The following is a 22169-nucleotide window of genomic DNA, read 5'->3' as shown; positions in this document are numbered from 1 at the left end:
GCAAGAGAAACCACCAAAAGAGAGAAGAGACAACCCAGAGTGGGAAAAAATTTTCATCAGCTATTCAGATAAAGGATTATTATCTAGAATATATAAGAACTCAAAACATAATCAGACCCCTTAAATTTAAAGACCCCATTGCAAAAAATAGGCATTTGAAATAAAAAGACACTTCTCAGATAATTATAAAGACAAATAAGTATATGAAAAATGTTCAACATCACTGGCCATTCAAAAGATGCAAATAAAAACAAAACCGAGACTCCATCTCACTCCAGAAAGAACGGCTGCTATCAAGAAATCAATCAATAACAAATGCTGGTGGGGATGTGGGGAAAAAGGAACCCTTTTCCACTGTTGGTGGGAGTGTAGACTAGTGCAACCACTGTGGAAATCAGTGTAGAAATTTCTCAAAAAACTAAAACTAGAAGTTCCATTTGATCCAGCTATACCTGTTCTTGGCATCTTCCCAAAATAATTAAAAGCATCATATTACAGTGATATATGTTTATAGCAGCACAGTGTGTAACAGCTAAATCTTGGAAACAGCCCAGTTGCCCATCAACTGATGAATGGATAAAGATGTGCTTTGTTTTTATTTGCTGGACTACTACTCTACCGTAAGGAAGGATGAACTTCAGACATGTATAGCTAAATGGATGGATCTTGAGACCATACTCTTAAGGGAAATAAATTGGACACAAATGCTTAAATACTGCATTGTTTCTCCACACCATACTCTTGGGAAATAAATTGGACACAAATGCTTAAATACTGCATTGTTTCTCCACTGTGAGAAAGCAAAAATGGAAATAAGGATTGAAATGTATAATCCATGTTGGGTAATGGGAAAAAAGTGTTCAAATGAGTGAAGGGGAACAAAGGAGGAGGGAAGGAGAAAGGAAGGAACAAGAAAAAAGTGAAAATAGAAGAAAAAATGGAAACAAAACTTTTGTGCATAGGGAGAGGATGGGGATTGGGGGATGGAATAAAATAAAATTTATTTTTAAAAAGCAGAAAAAAATATATATATTTTTTTAATTTTAAAAGGGTAGGGAAGTAGTTCAGTGTTCCTTGGGATCAGTCCACAGTTAATACCTCCCTTCCCAGACACACACATGCACACAGAGTAGTCTGGGAAGGGATTCAGGTCCCACTATGCTGGAATGCAGGCACCAGCCACGGCTGTGACTTTATCTGAGAGTTGGGGTCCTTTCTGAGCTCACTAGTTGGCAGAATTCAGTTTCTTGGGTTGTAGGTGTGAAGTTCCTGTTTCCTGTTGGCTGTCAGCTGAGGGCCAGAGCTTCTACAGGTCATCTTGGGGTCCTTGCCAAAGGCAATGCACAATGTTGCTGTTGCTACAAGACCACCAGAAGTCTCCTTAGCTTGAATCCCTGACTTCTGACTTCTTTCAAGGATTTGATTAGGTCAGGTCCACTCACAATAACCTTCCTAATTTAAAGTCAACTGATTAATTAGGGCCTTTAAAATATATCTGGAGAATATTTTCAAAGCTCACATGGGTAGATGTTTGAATATCAGAGGTATGTGCAGTGGAGGTGAATCTTGGGGTGTGTTAGAATTCTGCCTATCATCCCATACCAGCTGTAGCTCCACCACTATTTTTCCCAATTGGCAAGCAAGTGAATTCCCCTTTCTTTCTTCATGGCCTTGAGAACCACTTGAGACAGCATGAAAACAGTCTCAGTGTAAAATATGTGCATTTGTAAATCTCAAATTGCTGAAGCATATAACTTTTAAACTCTGTCATTTCTCTTCATAATCCACATCAATTTTCACTGAATTTTGTAAAACTCAATAGCTATCTTTTTAAATAGACTGTAGTTTGGTGAGGTAAGTACCTGGGTTTGTTTGTGCTAATGTGACCCCAAATAATACTTGCTGGATGAATAAATGGTGCTTAAAACACAGGGCAGCGTGTTACCATTAGATTCATTCATTCTACTTGTGAGGGGAGCAGCTGTTTTCTGCCACACCCTTCTGCCAACATGTTTCTGCCTTGACAAGGTCAAAAGCAATGGAGCCAGATGACCATGGTCTGAAACCTCTAAAACAACGAGGCAAAATAAGTCTTCCCTTCTCTAAGCTGTGTTAGGTATTTGTCACAGCAACAGAAAGCTGACTAATAAAAAAACAAAAGCCTAGACAGTGCAGGGGGGTTCTAGGTAGTGAATAGTAGAGTCTTCCATATATATGGATGCAAATATGTGGGTTGGCATAAAGAACTTCCTAAAGGCCCGACTCTTCTCAGTGAATGCCTTTGTGCCAAGTGTTATCACAGAACGTTTGAAGGATTAGAACCCTGGACTTGTGAGTGTGGGCATGGGCAAGGTACTGATGGATGTCGGTGGATGAGCAGTGCTGAGAACTGGCTAGTGTCTTTCTCTTTCTTGCTCAGCTGCTTTGCCGGGGAACAAGTGTTGACTCAAAGCTGATCCATGTTGGTATCTGGCAGGTGGGACAAGGGATAAGATTTTATCATAGCATTAGGGCTTTTGACCTGGAGAATATCTAATTAAGTGATGAATCAAGGACAGTAATCACAGCAATAGAAAATAGAAAACTGTAAGCCTCAAATATTTACACTCAGTCTTGGTTAAACCCAGTTAAACATAAGCCACAAGCCAGCTAGATTTGGTTGGAACCCTTGGAAGAAAAGTTTATTGAAACTAACACAAGTGCTTTTGAGAATATAAAGTCTACAGTCATCACTAGAAAGAGGAGGGGGAAAAGTGAAAAACATTTATAAATAAGTTATTGTAGAGGCAGGCATGCACACACACAAAAGAACACGAACCAGGGAGGATAAAGGTCTTGTTAAAGTATATAATTTACCTATATTGTATCTTGTCTTCATGAAGTTAGGTTCCATGTGGTTACTTACTTTTTAAATGGAGACATCCTAATAGAATGTAATACATAGCCTAATGATTACCACAAAGCTTATGTTTTCACATTTCTTATAAACAACTGAATTTAGTCACTGTGTATTTGTCACAGAAAAGTGCCATTTGTTAGATGTTTAAGAATTGGATTTAATCAGGTTAAAACAATCATCACAGTGCCCATGTGTATAATTCACCATCTTTGACCTCACTAATTTCAATATTTAAACTCCATCATTTTAAGCCAGGTGTGGTAGCGCATGCCTGTAATCCCAGCACTCGGGAGGTTGAGGCAGGAGGATCACTGTTAGTTCGAGACCAGCCTGGGCTACAAAATGAGTTCCAGATCAGTCTCAACTACATAGTGAGACCCTGTCTCAAAAAACAAAACAAAAAAAAACCCCACTCCATCACTTTATAAATCAATGGAACCAATTCACTTGCTTTTCAGAGAGCCTCCACACCCTTTGTTTTGTTTTCTTGTACCAGGATCAGACTTAGGACCTTGCACTTGCCAGGCAGGCCTGCACCACTGAGCTACATCCCTGTCACACCTTTTGCCTTTGCTTTCTCTTTATAGGCCTGATGTACCAAAAAAACTCACTCTAAAACACAATGAAAAGCACATTTCTTTGCTGACACTAAGGAACATTTATAGAATACTTTGTAATTGCAGGGCTCTGTCCAGAGAACCTTTGGATAATTATCTCATTTAGATCTCACAACAGTCCTGTAAGGTAGGTGCAACAATGACCCCCTCTATAAGAGGATCAATTTCCCCAATGACACCCTTCTAAGTTGTATTATGACTTAGAGAAGTGAACACACTTGGAAAAAGACAGCCACAATAACTACCTTCTAATACCTGAGTAGATTTTTATGGTTAAGCGATTGGATTAGTTCCTTGGATCATAGCACCAAAGGGTAAGAAATATTTTATTCTAGTGCAGTGTAATGCTAGAAGAACTTTAACCACAACAGTTTAGCCATAATGTCACTTGAGCAGCATGTCTGCTTACATAATGACTATCCCGAGTATTGCTCAGGCAGGTTTTATTTCAACCAGTTGATTCTTGTATTGAATAAATTTGATAAAACTGCTGTTGTTGACAGGGATGTAGCTCAGTGGTTCCACCGCCTGCCTCGCAAGCACAAGGTCCCAAGTTCGATCCTCAGTATAAAACTGTTGTTTTTATATTTCCTGTTATATTATAAAAATTAACCAGAAAAGTATGCAATTTTTGGTCATCCTCTATTTAAATAATTGGCCTGGTAAGTGGCTAAGCACTGGACAAAGGTTGAAATAGATGGCCTGGTCTAATGAAGTCTAGACAGACATCTGTCACCTTGGTGGGTGACCAAGACCCTCAGACTCATCCCTTCCTGAAAACTTTCTTCTAAGTACACTTGCTATGTGATTTTCTTCCTCTATGGATCAAACAACTATACTTATAATCTTATTGGTTGATCATAGCTGTAACCCATGTTGTAACCACGTGGTTGTGCTCTGTAAAACTTTCCCTGAGAACTGGAATCCTTGGCAACCCACTTTTGGGTTCCCTCCTACCTCTCAGGAGTTGTGTCTTTCTCCTCAATAAATATTTCCTACTCTTAACCTCTATTCCTTAAAATTCATTCTTCAATTTGGGAAACACAAACTTAAGTGGGTTGGACATCTAGCAGGTTGGGAGTTATAATAATTCCCCTACATCATATTTAGAAGTCCAGCCTCTCAGGAGTTGTGTCTTTCTCCTCAATAAATATTTCCTACTCTTAACCTCTCTATTCCTTAAAATTCATTCCTCAATTTGGGAAACACAAACTTAAGTGGGTTGGACATCTAGCAGGTTGGGAGTTATAATAATTCCCCTACATCATATTTAGAAGTCCTGTATCATTTCCTATATCAATAGGGCCACAAAAGCACAAGTAAGTGAAACTCTGCTTGTAGGTGTCGAATAAGCTTTGAAACAGCCTGGCCATAGTGGTGCACACACATAATTCCAGCACTACGGGAGAGGGGGAAGATTGTACCTTGGTGGCCAGCCTAGCCCGACCTTGTCTCAAAATATTGGTGCAAGATGATAATCCCAGTGCATGCCTGTAATCCCAGTAGTGGGCGGGCTGAGGCAGCCTCCGTGGGTTCCAGGCCAGCTTGGCCTACACAGTGAGTTCAAAGCCAGCCTGAACTACATAGCAAGACCCTGTCTCGAAAACAAAGCAAAACAAAATACCTCAAAAAAAACAAGAACATATCTGTGTAAATGTCCTGGATTTTCAATTCCCGGTACCACTACCACCACACACAAAAGTTTTAAGCAAGAAGGAATTAAAACCCATTTGCCTACAAGGTACTCAACGCGTGTGCACCACATATTACACCTGCGGCGCAGGTTTCCTGGATCCCATTGGAAGCTGTTTCCCCCTATTTAAAACGCGGATGTCGGCGGGGCTGAGCTTGTAGCCTCCAACTTCAGCAGCCAGGCTTACAGCTGGCGCTCAGAAAACAAGGCCCCCAGCCGGGCTGCCCCGGACCCGCCCCTCTAGGCCAGCCCGAGCTGCCTACCCTCACAGATCTGCTCCCACAGATTTTTGCCGGGTGGCTCGGCGACTTGCCCCGGGGAGACAGATTCAGGAGACACGGGAGACACAGTGGGCACAGAGGTCGGGGTGGTGACCAATGAATCAGCAGAGCCTGTGGGTTCTTCACGCTGGACCGAACGACTAGGAAAGAGCCGAGTCGCCGCCATGATCGCAGTTTCCGTGGTAACCGCGTTCGCCTCAAGGCCGCGACCCGGAAGCAGCCGGAACTTGCAGGGGGTCGGCTCAGCGACTCGAGATTAACTTCCGGGTCACGGCGGAGAGCTGTCTCACGTGGAGGCGGGGAGGTTTGATCTGCAGGTGAGTGCGAAAGGAGCTGTGCTGGTCGTCGCGCGGAATCAGTAGGTTGGACATGGGGTTTGCGCGGCGGGGAGGAGGGGAAAAGGAGACGTCCTGTACCTCACAACCCGCCCGGGCCAGAGGCCGCCGCCTCCGCGAAGTTCTCCCGCTTGGAAGGCGGCCGGGGAACCTGCGTAACTCCTGGCTGTGTGCTAATACGGCGGCTTCGGCTTGCTAGGCCCTCCAGTGGCCGCTGCCACCTCCTGACCCCCTTTAGCCCTACTGGTGGGTGCAGTGGGAGTGGGGATTGGTGCGGGGGCTGCGTTGGCATCACTTTTGCCACCTGTTGGTCTCGAGACCTACCTAGGACTAGTGAATGAACGTCTCCCAAGCCCGTGACGCTAAATAGACAAAACAGCCTTTGGGAGGCTTCCGCGGGAGTTTAAAAGCGCTTTTAGAGAAATCATTTGCGTAAGGCACATTTCCTCTTCCTTTCTCATTGAAAGAGTAAAGAGGAGGATGCTGCAGGCTTCAGAATGGCAGAGATGGGGACAGAATCGGATTAAGCTGACCTCTGACCTCCCGTAGCTTTATTTTAATCAACTCTCTTCACCATTCCTCCATCCTGAAGTACATTGGGCTTTCTTGACTCCATCCTGTCCAGGTTTGCACACTCACCTTCTGCAAGCCTCTCTGTTTAAATGTCAACATTTCTTGGGCTCCTGTCTTGGGTTTTGTTCCGGTGTAATCATCACCCATATAGTCCTGTTTATGTCCTCTGTGTCCACATAGTCACCATCTATCCACCTCTCCAGTAATCATCTTCACTTGTATATCTTAAGTCATCTGTCCAAGATGGTTTACTTGGATTGCCCAACAGGAAACTTCTGTTCTTCAGAAAGTCATGGTAACTGGTAGGGTGGGTTGTATGACCTCCATCACCCTGTCCTTACTGCCATCCTTGCTCTTACATCTGCAGCATTGACATCGTGCCTCTTTCTCTCTCAGATCGACCTACTTTTGGATGGCTGGTTTATGAATCTTGTCATCTCTGTAGCTCTTACCTAATGCATTCTGTGAGTATTTATTGAGCACCCGTTGTGTGCCAGATGCTGAGCTAGGCCCTAGCATACACCAGGAAACAGAGTGAACAGGAATGAATGAAAGAGGTAGATATTCCCTGATTCTTCAGGCGCTGCTGGAGGAGGTTATGAATGAACTTGAGTTGTACCTCAGGCCTGGCTCTCTGAAACTGCTAAGAGGTGCTGAGACCAGTGTGGACCCTCTAGGCTCTGAGATCAGGATGGAGAAGCTCCTGGTCTTTCTCTCCCATCATCTAAACTTCCAGTGGGGAGATAACTTTGTTTCTAGATTCCCTGAATCTCTCTGACATCTAGCCCTGGTGCAGGAGTAGTAGAAACTGGGCTGGTACCTGGAGTTAAAGCAGCCCAGCTAGAAGCTGAAGTGAATTGAGCATCCAACCCCTTTTCACCGGTGCCTTAGGTTGCTGTGTCACTGCCAGTCATTAGATGTTGGCAGTCAGTTTAAAATGTAAAAAAACAGTGAAACGGGTGCTGGGGATTTAGCTCAGTGGTTCCACCCCCTGCCTCACAAGCACAGGGTCCTGAGTTCGATCTCCAGTACAAAAAAAAAGTGAAACAGGCTTGCAGTCTGGATGTGGCTCCTGTCCTGAGAAGTCTCTTGTTTCATCTCCTTATGGAGAGGGAAACAGGCCCAGAGGAGCCAAGGGCAGGGGTGTATCAGATCCAGGTATTTGATCCAGGTCTTTCAGGGGTATCCAGACCTGGTACTTGATCCAGGTCTTTCAAGTCCTAACTGTGGGTTTTTCTTTCACTGTCTTGTGGGAAGACAGTTAGGAAGTTGTAAAAGTTACCTGGCATAAGGGTGGAGGACTCATTTCTAGACCCCAGAAAACCATTCAGATGAGCCAGAATATGGAGTTAATTGAGCCACTGTTGATCCTGCTGGTGGGAATTGGCAAGAAGAATTGACCTTAGGATTTCTGTCTGTGGTATCCTGTGAAAGGTCAGCCCCTAGGGGAACCTTTGGTCTTTCTGACTTGGTCACACTTGTGCCCTCAGTTGCTAGTCCCGGCTAGGCCCTTGGTACATGGCATGTTGAATGAATGACTGTGCTTAGGGCTTTGAGGAACAGAGTAGAAAAAGAAACAGTATCCCAAGCATTTTACATGGATCACCTCACTTACTGTCTGTAATAATTCTTCAAGGAAGAGGTGTTAGTCCCACTCCACCCCAGTTTCTCAGATGATAAAACTGAGGCTCGGGGAAGTTGGGTGATCAAGCCTTTTAAAACCTAGGGCTTTCCAAATTTAAACTTCTAGCAGATTTCCCATCGCTCCAAAGGAATCATAGCCATTTTTTCCAGTTCCCTAACATGTCAGACTATCCACCTGGGTTTTGTGCAGAGCTTAGTAGAATTGAGCACTGAGGGCTGGATGTGGTAATAACTTCTACCTTTCCCGCCCCCCTAGAAATGATCACCAAGACTCACAAAGTAGACCTGGGCCTTGGGCTCCTGGAGAAAAAGAAGAAGAAGAAAAAAGTGGTCAAAGAACCAGAGATTCAATACTCTGTCATAAATGATACTAATTATTTTGCTGACACTTCTCCTTTGAGGGCCACAGCCCCCTCTAGGACTATGAGCCAAGGGCAGGCACCCGAGATGCCCCTGATAAAGAAGAAAAAAAAAAAGAAAGGCCACAGCACCCTTTGTGAGGAGTTCCCAGAATCTGAGCCCACATCACGAGCCAGACAGACAAAGTTGGCCAGCCCCAGGAAGCAGGCCCTTGACCCCTCAGACTCCTTCAGTGGGGAGAAAAAAAAGAAGAAGTCCTTGCCTTTGGTGACGTCACAGGGCTCAGGGCTAAAGACCTCCCTGGTGGGTGAGGCGGCCACCAGTGCTAGTAAGAAGCTCAAAAAACACAAGAAAGAAAAAAAGGTCCGGGATACCACAGCCGGCCCCATCCAGGATCCTTGGCCCTGTCAGGCTGGTGATGCTTCATATGGAGGCGCTGTGGGGAAGGAGGCCGAGGAGCAGGCAGCCTTGGGGCAGAAACGGAAGCAGGGCAGCTCCAGAGAACGCAGTGGGAAAGTGAAGAAGAAGAAAGTTCACCAGGAGGAAGACACCCACCTGGGCCCCTCCGAGCTCCCCAGGTCCCAGGAGAGCAGCCCTAGGAAAGGAAGGAAGAAGAAGCCAGTCAAAGTGGAGGTTCTAGAGTACATCCCAATAGGAGACGACCCTAAGGCCCCAGTGAAGAAGAGGACAAAGGCAAAGAAAAAGGTAGAGCAGCCAGTTGTTGAGGAGCTGGCTCAGAAAAGGAAGAAAAAGAAGAAGAAAGAGAGCGTGGTAGCAGCAGACCCTTTGAAGGAGGTAGGTTTTCCTTCAGAACTGGATTTTGCCTTGGGAGAGTAGGAGCAGGTATTGGGAGTGCCCATGTGCATGTGAATGCACATTTGCACACGCACGGGCACTTAGGCTTTTAGCCTCCAAAACCCTGGGAGGGGGTTACTGACACATAATTGAAAAGGCTCTGTGTTACCCAGCTTCAGGTATAGCTAAGCATATCACCAGTAGTATAGGTCTGCCTTGCAATCAAAGCCCTACCCAAATTCTGACCCTCTGTTACCAGATTCTCAATAACTTGGGGTCACTTTTCAAATGAAGCCTTTGATTTCTGAACTCCTGCCGTTTGCACAAAGTCTGAGCTCAGTACACGTGATGTAGGAGTCACATATATTTACATAGCAGGAGATGGCTGTGTTTTTCTTAGTTTTAGTCCTGGTTTCTCCTCTGCTCCCCAACCCCCACTTCATGGCTTTCATCTTAGTAGTTCAACCACCCACAAGAAGAGTGGCTCCTCAGAATAATTCCGGGAAATGTCCCAGGCCTGCTGTCATGGGTCTCAATTGGGTCACCAGCTGGAAGCCCTGCTAGGAAAGCAGGAGTGAGGTGTTGAGGGTGTCAGTCCCACCGAACCTCGACCTTTGAGAAGGAGGGGTGCGGGACAGTTCCTGAGAGGAAAACGGGTCTTGTTACCAGAAGTAAAGGAGTGGACAGTGGCCCAGTGACAACCACTGAGATCTGCTGTCTCTCTGCTGACAGGTCTCCTGGAGCATGGGGGTGGGGGAGCTAGAGAGAAACGCCAGTGACTGCACTGACCTGCAGCCCTTACTAGCTGGGCCCCTGGCAGGGCCAGGCCACCACTCCTGACCTCAGGGTGTGTGAGTGGAACCAGGATGGCGTGTGACCTGTCACGTGTGCCATCACGGTCGGTGTCACTTCCTGAGGGCTTTCTGTGTGCCTGGGCGGTGATAAGTGCTCTCCATGTGTTGACCCATTTTATCAGTGTGGTGAGGTAGCTGCTCCTGTCATCCCATCTAACAGACAAAACAGGCTCAAAGGAGAAAAGAACTTGTCTAAGGTCACCCTGCTGGGAAGAAGTAAAGCTAGGATTCACACCCCAACTTGGGCTCCTTCTCTGAATCCTCCTGTGTACCCTTTCCTAGAAGCCAGTCATTCATTCATTCATTATTCATTCATTTGGTACCGGGGATCCAACTTGTTTCCTTGCGCTTGCGAGGCAGGCGGCAGAACCACTAAGCTAAATTCCTGGCCCGGAAGCCAGCCTTTAGAGCCCGAGAAATGACGTCCTCCATGAGACAGCTCTGGATTCTCTTTCCCTGCAGGGATGAGGTGGGCAGGAGCCACATGAAAAGTATCTTGACAGGCCTTAGGAGCCTGGATTTTCCATTATTTCTTTTTCCATTTTCCTTTTTACGGTACAGGGATAAACCCAGGGCCTCATGCATGCTAGACAAGTGCTCTCCTACTGAGCCACATCCTAACCCTTGGATTTTCCTGTGAACAACCAGCCCCAGCTCTTGTGCACTGGCTGGGGGCCAGCCTGGCCTGGGGAGGGGCCTGGTTAATAGCACTGTCCCTGAGTGGTAGGTGATCTTGTATTGGTCACCTTCCTCTCTGGCCCTCGGTTTGTCAGATAGCTCGGTGTTACTGTTTTAGGGAAAGATGAGAGTGGCAGGGCTTTGTCAGCTAAGACAGTTAGGCGGCAGGGGCCCGAGCGATGCTGCAGTCTGGGGTCCTCTTTGGACTTCGTCATGACCTTACCCTGCTGGCTGCTGGGCCTTTCGCTGTGTACTGGAACCTCACTGCCTCCTTCCTCTCATGCAGGAGCCAGACACAGACCTGGAGGTGGTGCTGGAGAAGAAGGGCAACATGGATGAGGCGCACATAGACCAGGTATGGCCCTGCTACTGTCTCCAGCCACCCCCAGGAGGCACAGGTCCAACTTTGGCGGCACAGCTCCAGGGGCAGGGACCCTTCCTTCCCTTCCCCCTGTGGAGGAGGGACCATGACTGCACAGGTCTTCTCAGACTGCAGTAGGGACCCAGTGCGGTTCCGATTGGGATGGGAAGGAGTCGCAGGCCTGGCTTCACAGCTGTGCTTGGTGCATGGCGGCTGCTCTTGACTCTGTCCTCATGTGAGTCCCTGGCAGGGGCTGCACTAGTGCCCGAGATACAGCAGGGTATGGGAATGAGATAGAGGGGGCCTGTCAAGGCTCCGCCACCCCCGGAAAGAGGAATTGAGGGAGCTTTTAGGAGTGAGCCGAGTCTGCGGAACCAGAAGAAACGGGGAAGGACAAAGCCTGCGTTGGGGCATTAGGAGCTCTTTAGAGGGGACTCTCATAGTGAGGCCAGGAGGGTGAGTGGGGTGACAGTGCCAGAGCCTCTCTGCAGGACACGGCCCTGGTTGGCTCTCCCTGGCTGGGCCAGCATTGCCAGAGCTGCTGTAGTGGGGCTGGGCGCCAGGCGGAGGGCTGTGCTGGGGCCCCGCTTGTCCAGGCCCTGGCCCTTCCTAGTCCCCCAGCTCCTGGGGACACAGTAAGAGCTCAGCCTGAGTTCTGTGTGCAGAGCTCTTTGCTCTGTAGTTACTTGTGCTTCTTTACTATGGATTCTAAGCTACTATAACCACAGGGGACGGCTGTAGTGTGACTCAACCTTTTCCCTATAAATACTAAAAGGTTCCTATGTTTAAAAATGGGAAAAAAGGGATGGATATTTAGCTCAATTGGCACCTTGCCTGCCTCACAAGTGTGAGGTCCTGAGTTCAGTCCCCTGTACTCTCCCTGAGAAAAACATTAAAAATGGGCACCTGGACTGTAACCACTAGTCAGTGTTAGCCCCTTTGGGTGTCCTGCCAGACTTTTTGTTGTATCGATGTATGTAAGTGTAGTTTAACAGTATGGACTCGTGCTGTACCCGTCGTTCTTTCTACTTATCTTCTAATTGCGCCTGCACATGCACATCTGTTAACACCCTTGCACATCTGAAGTCATCCTTGCGTGACTTCACTGGAGGGGTGGACCTTTGTTTTCTCTTTTCCTACAGCTGTCACCTTATTTTTTGTAGTTAAAATGGTATAAGAGGACCCATCACTTGACAGCCTTAGGCAGATTAGAGAGGAGGGAAAAGGGAGGACGCGATGCAGAAACTAAAGTCATACCTGGACCCTGGGGCGGAGAGAAGGCCCTGGAAGCTGCTGTGTGGAAGAGCACGTTGTTGGTGCTCACTGGATCGCCCACAAACGAGGCATCCCTGTTGCGTGCCAGGGGCTCTGCTGTGTAGATACTTTTTTCTCCCATTTCCCCTCCAAAGTGGGAGACAAGCAGACCAGTGTTCAGAAAGGTTAAGTGACTTACCTAGGCCACATAGCTGGTTAATGGCAGGGCTGGGATTCAAATTAGCCCATGCCTTTCTTTTAGAAATCAGCACTCTCATTGTTGAAATTAACTACAGTATCCAGCACGAGAACATAGAGCAAGCCAGGCATGGTGTTGCATGCCTGTAATCCCAGCACTTGGGAGGCTGAGGCAGGAGGATCCCTGTGAGTTCCAGGCCAGCCTTAACTACAGAGCAAGATCTGTGTCAAAAAAACAAAACAAAACAAACCATAGGGCAGTGGCATTGCATTTTGAGAAAGTTTCTATCCTAATGGCTGTTTTAAACCAAACTGTTGGGAGTGGTTCAGGTAGATGAGTTATTTCTAAGAAATTCATTCTCAAACTGCAATATGAGAAAATTTAAAAATGGAAATAAAGTGTTTGTAAATGGGGAGGGGAGGAGGGGGTGAAGGGAGGGCAGGGTTAAGGGGAAAAAATGAGAACCAAGACCTGTCATGTAAAGGTACAAGATCCCAATGATGAATGTAACTGTACTGTATACCTAAAATGTACCAATAAACTCAGTGAGGGAAAAAAAAAAAAAGGCACTGCAAGCTGGGTTATGGTACATGTGTGCAATCTTAGCACTGTGGGGGCTGAAGCAGGAGGATCAAAAGTTGAAGCCCAGCCTGGGCAATTTAGTGACTTAGACTCTATCTCAAAATAAAGTATAAAAAGGGCTGAGGATATAGCTTATTGTGAAGGCCCTGGGTTCAATCCCCAGTACCATCATCAGAAAAGACAAACTCTGCCTAGGAGGACAAAGGAGGCCTGCAGATCCCAAGTCCAAGAGCCACAGCCCTGACAGTGCTTTTGAAAAAGGCTTACACAAGGTCTAGCAAAGTGAGGTTCACCATCTCCTGCCACCCTGCATCCCTCAGCCTTTGGTTTTAAGCTCAGAAGTAACATCCCTGTCTCTTTCCCCTCTTTCATCATCTTGTTAGGTGAGGCGAAAAGCCTTACAAGAAGAGATCGATCGGGAGTCAGGCAAGACAGAAGCTTCTGAACCCAGAACGTGGACGGTGAGTTTGCTGCCAAGGTCTCCGAGGTGCCTGCTCCTGCTCCAGTTCTCTAAGCTCCAGCCCACTGGCTCGGCTGCCTGTGCAGCTCTCAGTCTTCCTGAGGGACTTTCCTTATTTTGAAAGGGTGTCTGCCTCCCTCCCGAGGAACTGGCTGGGCTAACAGCTGCCTGGACCTTTGGGTGTGCGGTGGGGGGGTGGGGTCCTGTGGATTAAGCCCTGAGGACACATTTAACACTCTTTGCAGCTGTGGGCCGTGTCCTCAGAGGGCTGCTAGGAAGGGGTGGGAGGCAGAGGTGAGGGTGGAGCAGTGGCAGGCCTATCTCGGGACTGGCTTAAGATCCCAGTCTGAATGGCAAACTTCTGGGCCCTGCCCAAGCAGATAGGATGGTTCCGAGGGCAGCTCTTGGTCCATGAAAATGGGTTGCTGTGGTTGGTGAGCTGGGACCCTGGCGGGTTGCTCTGGCTTTCCCCATTCTTGGATCAGTTCAGCTGAATGACTTCACCCCATTTTGGAGCTGAGTGATGCTTTGGATTAGAAAATCTGAGATGAGTTAGTGGCCTTGCCTCTTACTAACTTAAGTCTCTAGGCTAGCACTTTCCCTCTCTGCCTCAGTTTCCATACCTGTGAAAGTGGCCTTATGCCCCTAACTGAGGTTATGGACAGCGGCTCCATTGGGTGCCTTTCCCTCCACCCTTTTGAGCTGAGCAGAGCTGACAGATGACCCCATGGAGTAAGGGCAAGTGACTGTACTGGGAAGGACCTGATGGCAGGAGATCTGGGCTGGGAAGTGCTGTGTTCACCTGGCACTGCCCCAGGACCTAAGCTGTGAGCCTGAGGAGGCAAGTGTGGGTTTCCAGGCTGGCAGCCTTGAGACACCAGCTCACCAGGCACAGCTGGTGTCTGTCACAGGCCACCTCTGCTGTAGAAACTGCTGAACTACTGATTCCCACATCTGGGCCGTGTGTAGTGACACCCTGGTTCTGATGTTCCCCAGAGCTGACCTAGAAAAGCGTGCAGGCCTGGCATTAGGCTCACAGGTGCTAAGTTCCTGGGGAGGCAGAGGTCAGCGGCCTGGAAGGCGTGGGGCAGGAGGAATGACCAAGGACCGCAGATGTGCCAGTAATTGTGTGCTGGGATTTGTGGGTAGAGGAGTCACTCTTCATCTTGGAGATGAGGACCCTGAGCTCAGAGAGGTGGGGTGACTTGATCAGAGTTCTCAGGTGCGGCTTCATCCAGGCGGTGACTTCAGTCACATCGTCGTGGGGAGCTGGGTTTCTTGCCTCTCCCATTTTCCTGCACGTGGAGATTTTCATGTGGGTGGTAGGGCACTCTGGCCGGAACTGGGACCTCCAAGGTCCCGGGCTGGCTCAGCTGCTGACTTGGTGTGACCCCTCTCCACTGTGGGCCTCCTCCTACCCAGTGTGAAGGGCAGCACCTCCCAGAAAGGAACTGCTTCCCCTTCACGGGTGACCGAGCAGCTGGCCGGGGTGTGGAGAGGTGTGCTGTCCTGTCTAGGAATGGCCACCGTGCTCCTTGGAGGCCCTGCCGGTGTTAATAAGGCAGTCTGTGGTAAGGGTAAGTGGCACTCTGCCTAGCATTTTAAGCAGCTGAATTGCTTTGGATTAAGCAAAAGTAACTGCTTTTTTTCTCCTTACACAGGGGACTCAGTTTGGCCAGTGGGATACTGCAAGTTTTGAAAGCAAGGAACAGAAACTGAAATTTCTCAAACTCATGGGTGGTTTTAAGAATCTGTCCCCTTCGTTCAGCCGCCCCCCTAGCATGACTACAAGACCCAACATGGCCCTCAGCAAGGCGGCAGCGGACACCCTGCAGCAGAACCTGCAGCAGGACTACGACCGGGCCATGAGCTGGAAGTACAGCCGGGGCGCCGGCCTTGGCTTCTCTGCCACCTCCAACAAAGTCTTCTACATTGACAAGAATGCGTCCAGGTCTGTCAGGTTAGAAGATTAAACACTGTCCTCTACCCAGATAGCCCAGATGAAAGCCACCCAGCAGCTCTCCAGGACAGAACACCCTTGGAGACTAAGGACAAATGGGCAGCTCATGAGTCCTGGGAGCGGAAAACCTGCTTTCTCTTACTCCTACATCCCTGTGGTGACATGGGCATGTAAATAATGGCAGCTGACAACTGACCTTTGTTGAGGATATAGTTTGGCCTAGGGAAATCCTGTTTTTGCATTACTGTATTTAATGATTATGAAATAGGTGCTATTCATGAGGCAGCTGAGAGGTTCAGGAAGTGAGTTAGAAAGTTGCCTAGGGGCACCCACCACTGAGTGCCATGCATTACAAGGTGGTTCCCTGAGCCCTAAGTCACTAATCACTCTGATGTCCCTTCTAGGGACTGACCCGGGATTCTTGTTGGGGGTTAACGGATGGAGGAAACAAGTTTTGTGGCATGTCTGACTCTCAGGAAGTAGAACCGTGATGGGGGATTGGCAGGCTCGTTTGCCTTCCCCTGTTCGGAATAGCTGCACACGGGCCAACAAGGAGATGCGGCCACCCTTTCTCTGCTGCAGCTGAGCTGGGATGCGCTTGGATTTGGCATTTCTGGGTGTTGGCTGGACTCTGAACAAAGCATTCTGGAGAGCAGTTACACGAACTGAGGGCGAAGGATCCAGTGACTTCTGTGGTGGAGGCTGAATGCAAGGAGGCTTAGGCTGTGGAGATGACACAGAAGGTTGCTTTACCATGTAGGAACAGGTTCCATGCTTGGACTCCAGTGAGCCTCACAGCTCCAGGTATAGTGTCCACTCGGCCACCTGCCTCCCATTCGCTACCTTGTGCATCCGACCTAAGAGCATCCTCTCTACTGCAGCCACAGCGCATCTCCCAGCTGACCTCGCTCCTCCCGGGACCTGCCAGCACATTCCAAATCCCGGTCTAGCAGTGTTCAGGAAAAGGAGTTAACTGGGTGACACATCTGCTCTTTGTAAGTCTTCCCTCGTGGTGTACGCAGCTCTCACTTCCAGGTGTTGGTGCTCTCCAGTTGGTGAGCATGTGGTCTTGGAACTGAACCTGTATGGAGTGGTGGCCCTGTAAAAGTAGATTGTTTTTCCAAGTTCGTTTACAAAAGAAAAAGCAAATGTCTGCTAGAAAACAAAGTTACCCATGTTCTTTTGCAACTCCCTTTCTTAAAGGCCCATCCTGTCCTCGGGCTGAGGACCTGAATGACACTTGTGTGAACAAACACTGAGAGACTATTTTTTGGAGAACAAGATTTGATTTTAATGCTGATCCCCACTTCTCACTGTCCGTACCTGGGGAGAGGCCAGAGCCGAAACCAATCTGTATATGTAAAAATAAAGTAAAAACAAAAAAACTTCATTTCCAGTAAAAATGGAGGGTAGCAAAGATACGGTATTTTTGGACTCAGTGCCAGAGTCCTGGGGACTGGAAGACCAGGGTCAGGTCCTTGTCTGCAGAGGGAGTCTCAGGGCCAGCTCAGTCAGGTGATTCATGTCTGGTTGTTTGCTTCGCTTCTTGATATATTCTAGAGTTTTCACCTAGGAAGAAAAGAAAGATCCATCCTTTTTTTGGTACTGGGGATTGAACTCGGGTCCTTGCACTTTTGAGGCAGGCGGCAGAACCACTAAGCTAAATCCTCAGCCCAATAAAGATCAGTCTTGCTTCTGGCTCATAACTATCCTTGGAGCCCAGGGCTATGACAAATCAGCTTTTACGTGAATTACACTTTTTAGCAGAATGTAGGGAATGTTGAATGATACAAGGGGAGAAATCACTTTTTAAAGCAGACCTTAGGTTGTAACAAGCCCTTAAAATGAGATTTGTGTTTAGCCAGGAATAACTGGTTTTTATATGTATGTCTTTTATTCAGAGGGAATACACTTGAAATGCCATGCCTCTTAGCAGTGGGAAGGGACCCAGCAGAATTCTTGGGTATGGCCTTTTTTAGAAGGGGAGACCAGGGCAGCCTGACGTCTGGCCTCCACCCTGTACAGCAGCCAGTGGGGCTTGGCGTGGGGCCCACGGAATGCCTCACCATAGTCCTGGTATCTGCGCAGCCGTGCCTCTGTGCTAGGTGCCACAGGTTGACAGAGAGCTGGTTAAGCTTGTTGTTGCGTAGGTCTCCGTGGGCCAAGATGCTGTTGAAGAAGGACAGGCCCAGCAAGCTCTGGCGCTTCAAGGCCTGAAAGAGAAAGGAAAAGTTACAGCCTCGGGCTTGGACTGTGGCCGAGGCTGAGTAAGTTATGGTAGTGCATGCTTTCCCCATATCTGTTGTACAGAATGGTGCTTAACCTCCTGACTCCCAGCTCTTTCATCTGAACTGAGTACAGGAGGACCAGGTCAGGGGACATGTCTCCATGCCTCACCTGTAACATGGAAGACACAGGTCGTTGGGTCAGGAAATGAAACTTAACCGGCAGTAGCTGGGCATGGTGGTGCACACCTGTAATCTCAGCACTGCAGCAGCTGAAGCACAAACCTGAAGACTGTCACAAGCTTGAGACCAGCCTGGGCTACATGGGGAGACTGTCTCAAACAACAAAAACAACTGGCAGTGAAAGGCCTGCTCACTTCATTCAGTGCAAGCATAATATAAAGCCAAACAGGCATCAGCATCTCTATGAGATGTACCTCAAGTTGCCCAGAGCTGCAGTCACCATTCCTGCCCCTTAGGTGTGACAGTAAATGCCAAGTGATCCCTTCTCATGAACCGTTCCCAAGGTTTGTTGCTGACATCTGGCTTTCCCAAGAACCAGTTTATACCTAGACACCCCACACTGCTAGTCCTTAGCAGACCAGACCAAATGAGAGTCCTGGCATTGAGACAAAAAAGCCAACCAAATGCAGCAACAGGCTAGCTTCCCAAAGGGAAATGCAAGCACCTAGGAAGGCCGCCCAACGGGTGGCCAGGCCGAAGCATCCAGTGCTGGCCACTAGTGAGCCAGTTTCCAGGCCCTTGCTGAGGTCCTGCTGTGCATCTGATTTGTTTTGGGGCAGCTAAAGGGTGCAGACTTGAGTATGCCAGGGCCTCTGCTTCACAGCTTCTGAGTCTGTCTGCACAACAGCTTGGTGACAGGTACACTGATAACGCTCCAGCAATCCATCTGGCTGTTCACGCAGGTAGAGGTGGGGATGTACAGACAATGGGCCCAGTAGAATGACTTGAGCCCTTAAAAGCAGAAAGCAGCGGGAGAAGCAAGCAGAGGAAAGATGAGGCAGAAAGGAGGAAGGTCAGAGAGGTTTAAGAAATTCATCCACCATTGTTGGCTTTCATGATGGAGGAAAGGGCCTAAAGGATATAGGTAGCTTCTAGAAGGCGAGAAAGCCCTGTGGGCAACAGCCACCCAGGAAGTGAGACCTCAGTTGTACAACTCCACGGAGTAAGAACTCTGCCAGCCAACACTGAATTCAGTTTTGTGAAACCTGCAACAACCCAGCCAGTGCCAGCTTCTCACATGCCAGACTGTCGAGCCATCACTGGGTCCTGGTCTCAGCTGCTAACCTGATGGCTGTTGGGTGCACAGCAACAGGAAGCTGACACCCACTGTGCAGAGGAAGAACACGCTGAGTGGCTAAGGAACAAGCCCCCAGACCCCGCCAGGAGTTCCGAAGTGGAACTGAGCCAAGGCAGATTCTAGAGCCCAGGCTTGTGCCAAGTCTGCCCACACCACAGACCCACGGTGGGCATGTGGTCAGGAAGCAGCTGAGCTGACCAGGAAGAGCCTCACAGAGAAGCGAGTATGCTGAGTGCCCCAGCAGCAGGCAGACTTACCACCTGGCTGGGTGTGGCCTGCTCTGGCTTTGTCCGTCCATCAGACCTCAGTGTCCTATGCCAGCGAGGGCCCTGTGCCCATGTCTCCCTTTAGAACTGGCCATGTCTGATGCCTGATTTTTGCTAAGCTAAAAGAAAATTCTATTTCAGAACAAACTAAAAGCATCTCCCCTGCGAGAGGCCTTAAACTATATTTCACTGAAGTGAAGATTTTTAAACAGTCAAACAAGAAACTATCTAACTGGGGATTTCTCTGCCACAGAACTCCTCAATAAGCATTTTTATCCTAAAGAGCTCCTTTCACAAGTATTTTAATGCCATGTCCCATTAAAACACCACGAGAGCCGTGACTGAGGACTGCAGAGGCATGCCAGCGGATATCCCAAGACAGGAAAACATGAACATGTCACAGCAGAGCCAGATCAGGGCCACAGGCCATCACTGCTCTCCATGGAGGTTTTAAATAGAAAAGAGCTGCTTTTCCGTCTGTTCCGAGATTTGTCATTTCCAGGAAGCTCTAGGGGTCTGGCATGGTTCCCAGCTCACCACACCCAAACATCTTCATAAGGCTCATGATTAAAACAGGGCTGACTCCTTTCTCGGGTCAATTCTGGAAGCAGGGATGTCGCCAGTGATAGCAGATGTCACATCAGCGGTGAGGCACCCCTTCCCCCTGGGGAGGGGAACACAGTGCCTGCGGTGGGCCTGGCACCAGCCTCAGGCTCCTGAGGCTAATTACTGACCGGAAAACTCCAACCTGTGCAAGAATCTGTACTGAACTTCACATGGCAGTGTTGAAACAAGGGTGAAGTGTTTAGTTTCACCTTGGTCCATCCATATTTTTCTAAAATATACACATATTTGGACATTTTCCATCAAGTCCCTAGTTTTAATGCAAGATGAAATATCCTTAGAAACATCCCAGCTTTGCTCTTTCTCAGAAGCCTTTCATAGTTATTTCCATCAATCTCCTCTTCCCTCTCTACAAAGGAAAATGAGAAATATTAAAGTAGATTAGAATTATATGGCTACATATGTATTGTGAGCTGGGGGTGTTAGACTATGCTTGTTAAGGTGGCCCTGCTGATTAACCCTGTTTGATGCCTGTGTGTGACAAACTCTATTTTCAAGTAGATTAGAATTATATGGCTACATATGTATTGTGAGCTGGGGGTGTTAGACTATGGTTGTTAAGGTGGCCCTGCTGATTAACCCTGTTTGATGCCTGTGTGTGACAAACTCTATTTTCAAGTTAGGTAGCAAAGTTTTTATGGCTGCCTCGGGACTAGAAGATGGAGGCAGAGCCGCTGGTTTTAGGAAATCAGGAAAGAGAGGTCAGAAGAGGTGGGGGTGAGGAGACTAATCAGTATAAAAGTGGGAACAGAAGGCAAAAGGTGGCTTCCATTTCTTCTGTAAGGTACAAAGGCTGTGAAAATCACCTACACAGACAAGAAGCAGGGCCCTAACCCTCACTGAGAGAGAGTACTATGTTCATGGAAGGGGGGCCAGGTAGGGAGGTGCCTTTACTGATCCTCACTGGTTTGATAAACCAGCTTTCCTAACGAGTTAAATGCTGTTCCTTCCATGGCCCCCAGGTGCCCGCTTGCATGAGTTTGAGCAGAATTTGGCCCCAAGGGCCCACACATGCCCTCCTTCTCTGGAAAGGGTGCTGTTACGTGCTGGGAGGTGCTAAGCCCCAAGGTAGTGGTTCCATATGTTCTTTGAGCTACTAACCCTAAGGCTGGCCATTCAGACCCCTGAACCTGGCAGACCCCAGTGGGGTGAAGCCCTCAAAAAAATCCCACTGCCTCCAGCAAAGGCTTGAATACCCTGGAGAGAATGGGAACCCAGACATATACAGAGGTCTGTGTATGAGTTCTGTATCTGTAGAGTCAACTCACTGGGGATGGAAAACATTCAGGACAAAAACTGCATGGAAACTAGATGGATACAGACTGACACGGGGTCGATGGGATCCAAAGCTGCAGAGACGGAAGCCATGATCAGCATAACTGGAAGGAAACCTGATAGTGAAGCTCAACATGGAAACTGTATGGAACTCGATACCTGCCCATATGGGAAGATGGGAGACCCACTCTGAAAACACAAAGACACAGCATCTGACAAGAGAACCTATTTTGGGGACAGGCAAGGGCATTCTAGAAGGCTGCCTTGACTATACCCACAGCTACCACTCTCAGGGTCTGTTTCCTCAGTCAATATGAAAGGGCTGTTGGGAGAATCAAATGAAGCCACTCACAGGGAGCTCTCAATATGACAATGGGTGGTAAGGCTGGGAAGGCAGGCCCTCCTACTGCAGTTAGACAGCATGTAAGCCACTGCTGAATAGATGAGAGGAAAGGCCGCAGTTGAGGAGGCCAGAGGTCAGGCTTCAGAATCAGGGTAGAATTTCTGCTATCAAATTTCTCCTGTCAAAACCACATGAATCAGCCAAACATGATACTGCACACCTATATGCCAGCACTCTAGAAGGCTGAGGCAGGAGGACTGCAAGGTCAAACACAAGCCTGGATGACATCGAGACCTTGTTTGAAAATAAAAGATAGAAAAGACGGGGATATACTTCAGTATGAAGTTCCCGGTTTTAATCCCTAGTACTACTGAACAGAACAGAACAAACAACAAAACCACACACAAAACACAAGAATCTCTGGGTCTCAATTTCCTTTTCTGTTCTGTGAGAATAAACATGGTGCCTTCCTCTCACAGGGGCACTGTGTGTGCTAAAAGCTCAGGAGTAGAACACAGGCTGTTATTTGGTCACCCTGTCCTGCTCTCTGCTGGCTCCATGTGGCAGGGG

At 48.2% G+C, this 22169-nt stretch overlaps 3 protein-coding genes across 10 annotated transcripts in view; 1 reads left to right on the top strand and 2 right to left on the bottom strand.

Moving 5' to 3' along the window:
* The window catches only part of Iqck (IQ motif containing K), a 121871-nt gene extending 116196 nt beyond the window's left edge, over nt 1-5675 (bottom strand). For all 6 annotated transcript variants that reach the window (XM_010610049.3, XM_010610052.3, XM_010610054.3 and 3 more), the window contains exon 1: nt 5473-5675. In XM_010610049.3, the coding sequence (XP_010608351.1) occupies nt 5473-5656 (184 nt within the window). In that variant the 5' untranslated portion in view covers nt 5657-5675. The remainder of the gene's footprint in view (nt 1-5472) is intronic.
* Nucleotides 5676-5719: 44 nt separating this feature from the next.
* Nucleotides 5720-16840, top strand: Knop1 (lysine rich nucleolar protein 1). 3 transcript variants are annotated; one of them, XM_010610062.3, is made up of 5 exons: nt 5720-5807; nt 8299-9197; nt 11016-11084; nt 13509-13586; nt 15247-16840. In XM_010610062.3, exons 2-5 carry the CDS (start codon nt 8301-8303, stop codon nt 15556-15558), a joined length of 1356 nt encoding a protein of 451 aa, XP_010608364.1. In that variant the 5' UTR covers nt 5720-5807; nt 8299-8300; the 3' UTR covers nt 15559-16840. The 3 variants fall into 3 exon arrangements, with proteins under 3 accessions (XP_010608364.1, XP_010608365.1, XP_033614420.1); XM_010610063.3 differs by lacking the exon at nt 5720-5807 and adding an exon at nt 5811-5848; XM_033758529.1 differs by lacking the exon at nt 5720-5807 and adding an exon at nt 6506-6862.
* Nucleotides 16841-16999: 159 nt separating this feature from the next.
* The window catches only part of Vps35l (VPS35 endosomal protein sorting factor like), a 115449-nt gene continuing 110279 nt past the window's right edge, over nt 17000-22169 (bottom strand). The window contains exons 29-30 of the mRNA XM_010610078.3: nt 17612-17758; nt 17000-17114 (exon numbers count right to left, since the gene is read on the bottom strand). Coding sequence (XP_010608380.1) covers nt 17016-17114; nt 17612-17758 — 246 coding nt within the window. The 3' untranslated portion in view covers nt 17000-17015. The remainder of the gene's footprint in view (nt 17115-17611; nt 17759-22169) is intronic.

Source organism: Fukomys damarensis, unplaced genomic scaffold (genome assembly GCF_012274545.1).
Source record: "Fukomys damarensis isolate Sample0158 unplaced genomic scaffold, DMR_v1.0_HiC HiC_scaffold_34, whole genome shotgun sequence".
NCBI lineage: Eukaryota > Metazoa > Chordata > Mammalia > Rodentia > Bathyergidae > Fukomys > Fukomys damarensis.
The sequence above is the reverse complement of the archived record's forward strand: the minus strand, read 5'-3'. Positions and strand labels throughout refer to the sequence as shown.

What these genes read in the sequence shown, in the direction of transcription:
- Knop1 (XM_010610062.3), top strand. Translation starts at nt 8,301, where the DNA reads ATGATCACCAAGACTCACAAAGTAGACCTGGGCCTTGGGCTCCTGGAG. An exon ending in ATGAGGCGCACATAGACCAG is followed by an intron (nt 11,085 to 13,508) that starts GTATGGCCCTGC and finishes TCATCTTGTTAG; the next exon opens with GTGAGGCGAAAAGCCTTACA. An exon ending in CTGAACCCAGAACGTGGACG is followed by an intron (nt 13,587 to 15,246) that starts GTGAGTTTGCTG and finishes CTCCTTACACAG; the next exon opens with GGGACTCAGTTTGGCCAGTG.